Source organism: Austrofundulus limnaeus, unplaced genomic scaffold (assembly GCF_001266775.1).
Source record: "Austrofundulus limnaeus strain Quisiro unplaced genomic scaffold, Austrofundulus_limnaeus-1.0 Scaffold402, whole genome shotgun sequence".
Taxonomy (NCBI): Eukaryota; Metazoa; Chordata; class Actinopteri; order Cyprinodontiformes; family Rivulidae; genus Austrofundulus; species Austrofundulus limnaeus.
Window position 1 is genome coordinate 220065 of NW_013952804.1, and position 5115 is coordinate 225179.

At 38.4% G+C, this 5115-nt stretch overlaps 1 protein-coding gene across 1 annotated transcript in view; it reads left to right on the forward strand.

Moving 5' to 3' along the window:
• cacna1ba (calcium channel, voltage-dependent, N type, alpha 1B subunit, a) overlaps positions 1-5115 on the forward strand; it is a gene marked incomplete in the record, with an annotated part of 226765 nt that overhangs the window by 180192 nt on the left and 41458 nt on the right. Inside the window, 1 exon segment of the mRNA XM_014023993.1 lies at positions 4722-4827. Within this exon segment, the coding sequence (XP_013879447.1) occupies positions 4722-4827 (106 nt within the window).

Here is a 5115-nt window from a genome sequence, read left to right on the forward strand (position 1 = left end):
TTGAACGCACTGTAACAGGATTGAACGCACTGTAACAGGGTTGAACGCAGTGTAACAGGATTGAATGCAGTGTAACAGGATTGAATGCACTGTAAGAGGGTTGAACGCACTGTAACAGGATTGAACGCACTGTAACAGGGTTGAACGCACTGTAACAGGATTGAACGCACTGTAACAGGATTGAACGCACTGTAACAGGATTGAATGCACTGTAAGAGAGTTGAACACAGTGTAAAATTATTGAATGCACTAACAGGGTTGAACACACTAACATGGTTGAATGCACTGTAATATTACTGAACGCACTGTAACAGGGTTGAATGCACTGTAACAGGATTGAACGCACTGTAACAGGATTGAATGCACTGTAAAATTATTGAACGCACTACCAGGGTTGAATGCACTAACATGGTTGAACGCACTGTAATATTATTGAACGCACTGTAGCATTAATGAATGCACTGTAACAGGATTGAATGCACTGTAACATGATTGAACGCACTGTAACAGGATTGAATGCACTGTAACAGGGTTGAATGCACTGTAACATGATTGAACGCACTGTAACAGGATTGAATGCACTGTAACAGGATTGAATGCACTGTAACAGGGTTGAATTATTGACATTTAATCAAGTTAAAATAGACTTTAAATTATTAAAATAAACAAGAGGAAAGAAACATAACACTATAAATGCAATATTTAGCATTGTTTAAAAATAGCATTGCTTTAAGTGCTCRATTTATCAAGACCACAGAAAACTGTTACTAAATACCTGCACAAATTAAAAAATARTCTTTATTAAAAGTGGGCATGCAATTTACTAAGACTGCATGCCCAAAGAATAATAGGTGCAGTGGTGGTGAGGAACACCGTATTGAAATGATGATTTTGTGTGTCACTGATGGAGGCAAAGCAGACACAACAAAATTCAGAGTTACAGGGAGGTTTTTTTTTTAAATAGTACAAGGGTCGGCAACCCGGAGACATATTAATCTTTCTAGCCTGGACAAGTTTTTAAAAGTAGGCTATTTTCTTAATTTATATGTTTTATTACCTTTTTCATTGCAGTAATCTTGAATGTCAATGTGATACTTTAAAATTTACTCAAAATAGGTTTTAATAATTTCTCTAACAAAATCATGCAATGTAGTTCACAGATCTTCTAACTGTCTGCTGCAGTTGTCCAGTGCTCAGGTGAGCAGAGGTGACTGATAAGCTCTCATTTTCATTGTCTTAAAGATTAGAAAACAAAACAGATTCTGTTCTGTTCTGTTCAAATAGACCATTTTGTAGTTTTTTGTGCACATTCACATAGCAAAGCCTAGCTCTTCCGGATCACAGGTCAACCTAAACACTGAGGTTGATATGAAAACATCATTGGAATTGTACAAACTCAACAAGGTCAAAAAGAAAATGTATAGCTTATCTAAGCATAAGTGTAATTACAATGGGGTTTCCATAGCTACCATAGCATTTTTCCCGAAAACATGAGCTCATTTCACGTCATGTCTATGCATTTGTGATGGTTTATTCTGAGAGAGAAAAGAAAGATTTGAGGAAGAACAGAGAATATTTGAAAGAGTGCAGAGGTTTTGAGTTTGAGCATTAAAAGATTTGAGTGCAAAGACATGAACCACTACTGCTAAATTGAAAATATAAGCTCTTGACAWTTGGCAGGATCATTCTTTCATATGAACACCTTAGATCGTATTCATGTGTTAGAACGGTCCAGTCAAAGTCCAGGCCTGAATCCAACTGAGAATCTGGAGCAAGAGATAAAAACTGCTCTTCACAGATGTCCTCCATGCATTTTGACTGAGTTTGAGCTGATTTGAGAATAATTGGCAATAATTTCATTCTCTAAATCAGTGGTGTCCTAGTCTGKTTCTGGAGGGCCACTATCCTGCATGCTTTAGAGGTTTCTCTGCTCCATCCCACCTGATTTGAATGAATATGTGAGGAACAGACTTCTGCAGAACTTGAAGAGGTGTTTCAGTCACTGAGTCAGATGTGTTTGAGCAGAGAAACAAGTAAAACAAAAACAAATCACAGTAAAATACTTTGAAGTTTGTGGCTGTAACTTGGCAWCTTGCAGCTTGATGGATCAGTGGTTAGCACTGACGCCTCACAGAAAGAAGGTCCTGGGTTYGATTCCTGGTTCAAACCTGGGGTCTTTCTGTGTGGAGTTTGCATGTTCACCTCATGCTTGTGTGGGTTTTCTCTGGTACTCCAGTTTCCTCCCACAGCACAAAAATKTTTTCTAATAGGTTGCCTTCAGGCCCAGACCTCCCTTGGAAAAGAGATCTGTGCTCTCAGTGAGACTTGCCTGGTTAAATAAAGGTTAATAAATAACAACAAATAAATGGGGAAAAGTTCAAAGATTAGTATACTTTCAAAGGGCACTGGAAATGTTCTCATTAATTGTAAGAATGGTTCAAACAAAGACTTTTTACTTGTTTTTTAGCAGGCATCAAGGTTTCTTCTGCACAAAAAAATTGAAAGAAAAACCAGTTTAGTTCAGTTTAGCACCAAGTCACAACAAACGTCTCAGGTCTGCATAAAAACATCCACATGCATTATAAATTCCATTGAGGTTGAAGACAAAGGTCGTGAGTCGGCTTGGCCAGCTTCAAATTGTCACCTGTAAGTCAAAGATATACAGTTAATCCTTTTTCTTTAATACTTCAAAAACAAAACAAAACAAAAAAAGGATCTCAAGGGAGGCTGTTTCTGTTGTTTAAGCCTTACATTGCACATTATTTAATAAAGACATCATGGGCATGTTCAGAAAACGATAACAAGCACAAAACACATAATCCACATGCTGGCTGCTCTAAAATACTAATTACTACCAGTGAATGTAGTCCACTAAACTGTGGGCACAGTATACCTCCTTTAGTTTGTTCTTACTACACAGTAACATGTAATATTGATGACATTTATTTTTTGTTCTGATTCAACATCTTTTGTTTTTTTGTGTGTGTGAATCATCAATATGATTTTTATTGTTTATTAGATTTTTTTGTGAAAGTTGTTAAATCAGATGTTTTCATAAGCACAATTCTCCATTAGTCCCAGTTAAAACTGTTTTTACCTGTCTAAACCTTTTTATGATCTAGTAATAAATGATCAGGAACATTTAATATGTTGTAGGATGTAGATCAGGGACAGTGAACAGACAGTAAAGGCTGATTTATAGTTCGAGTCGCACGTCTCGTTCTCCCTGCTGAGTGACAAAAAATTGCGTAACTTCTTTATGCTCTCCTGCTCCTATCCCCCGGTGACAGCTGTTGTGTTCATTGCCCTCAGTCAGAACTCTGCGATGCAGACCTTGAGGCTCAGAGTGTGTGATTGGTTAGAACTTTGTGGGTGTGTTTGTTCATGAGAAGCAAGTGGAGGTCCAGCAGTGGTCCAGTGGCTGAACAGGACCAAAGCAGCTCTTCCTTCTGCAGGTTATTTTGTTTAAAATTATTTTTTTCTCTTAAGCCAGTGGTTAAAAGAGCTAGAAGAGCAGCTGATTTGATCCTATTGAACATGAGCTGATGTTCACATCTTTTTTCCATCACCACTGTTAACAAAAAAAATAATGTTTTTTTCCTCTGTGGACTCTTCAACCAACACAACACTGATTGTTGAGTGAAAAAAACCCCCACAATATCCAGCCATCATTATTGTTGTTTTCCTACCTATATGAGCTGTGGGAGGGCAGAGCGAGGAATTATGATAAATTATGCCCCGCCGCATCTTCGGCTCGTTTATACTCTGTCAGTGAAAAGATGTCTGAAATGACGCAATTACAGACCCGACGTCGTAGGTTGTATAACCCAAACTTAACAGTTATGTTGTAGGATGTAAGTCAGTGACAGTGAACAGACAGTAACAGTTATCATGTAGGATGTAAATGTTTGAAGACACAGCAGAGCAGTTTCTCTCTCCTCTATCTGAAACAAACCTATTTGCTCACTGCTGATTTTGTCTTTTATCATGTCTGCTTGGATCAATGTTCTTGCTGAGTGTGTGCTGACATGATTTTAGTGTAGTTCAATGTGTGTACATRTGTGAGTGTTGGGCCCTCAGCTCTTCATGCCCGTCTCATTTCGACTCTCTGCACCGCCACAACACCTGTAGGTGAATGCTTTWTGTGTTCAGGGGGAGCTCTACTCTTACTGTTTATACACAAATCAAATGGTGCCATTAGCCTTTGTATGAAACTACCTCTGAGGTTAGCCCAGCTTGGTGGAATGGATACTTTTTGGGTACCTGTCACTTTACAYGTACAGCATTTTTATCTTCTTTTACTCTGAAGTAGAATGTTAGGATGGCCCCTCAGAGTCGAGCTCCTGCAACTGTCGAGGCACCTTCATGGTTATGCGTTACATGCCTTCTGTCACTTTTCTTTCAGTCAATGTCAGTCTTGCACCAGTGCACTTTGACTTGCAACATAGTGCATACTGTAGCCAATAGAAGTGAATGTGAATGTTTAGTTTGTCTGTACGTACTTGTAGAGAAGACTTTTTGTGTGCTAAACTGAATCTGACTTTGGTTTTGTATTGTGGCCAAATTTAATCAAAACAAACTTACAAAAAAAATCWAAGGAGTTTATTCAGTGAACTCCATCACAACAGCACGCAGACAGAACTCTCTGGGTTGATTGTATGTTCTCATCAGAAATTTTAACAATGTTTCATCTGACATCTGCTACCTAACCTTCTCTTCAGCGCCTTGTCAAAATGAACATGCCCATTGCTGATGACAACACGGTTCACTTCACCTCCACCCTGATGGCCCTGATTCGTACTGCGCTGGAGATAAAACTGGCTTCAGGTCAGAGAAACACCAAAAACATAATCAAAATGAAGAAAAACATTCAGTACATTCATGACATAATGTGGTTAAATCATGGAGGTTCTATAGAACAGCTGGAGTGCGCAGAAACCACGTGACCGTGTGATCGGCTGATGAAGCTAATGGCTAAAGCAAAACGGTCAAGAGTCTGGATTTCCCATTACTGTACATGTTGACAACAGAGCAGAAAAAAAAGCACTGGCGATGTAGAAATCATAAAAGCTATTAATAATAATAATATTAACACAATTATGATTAATATTTTAC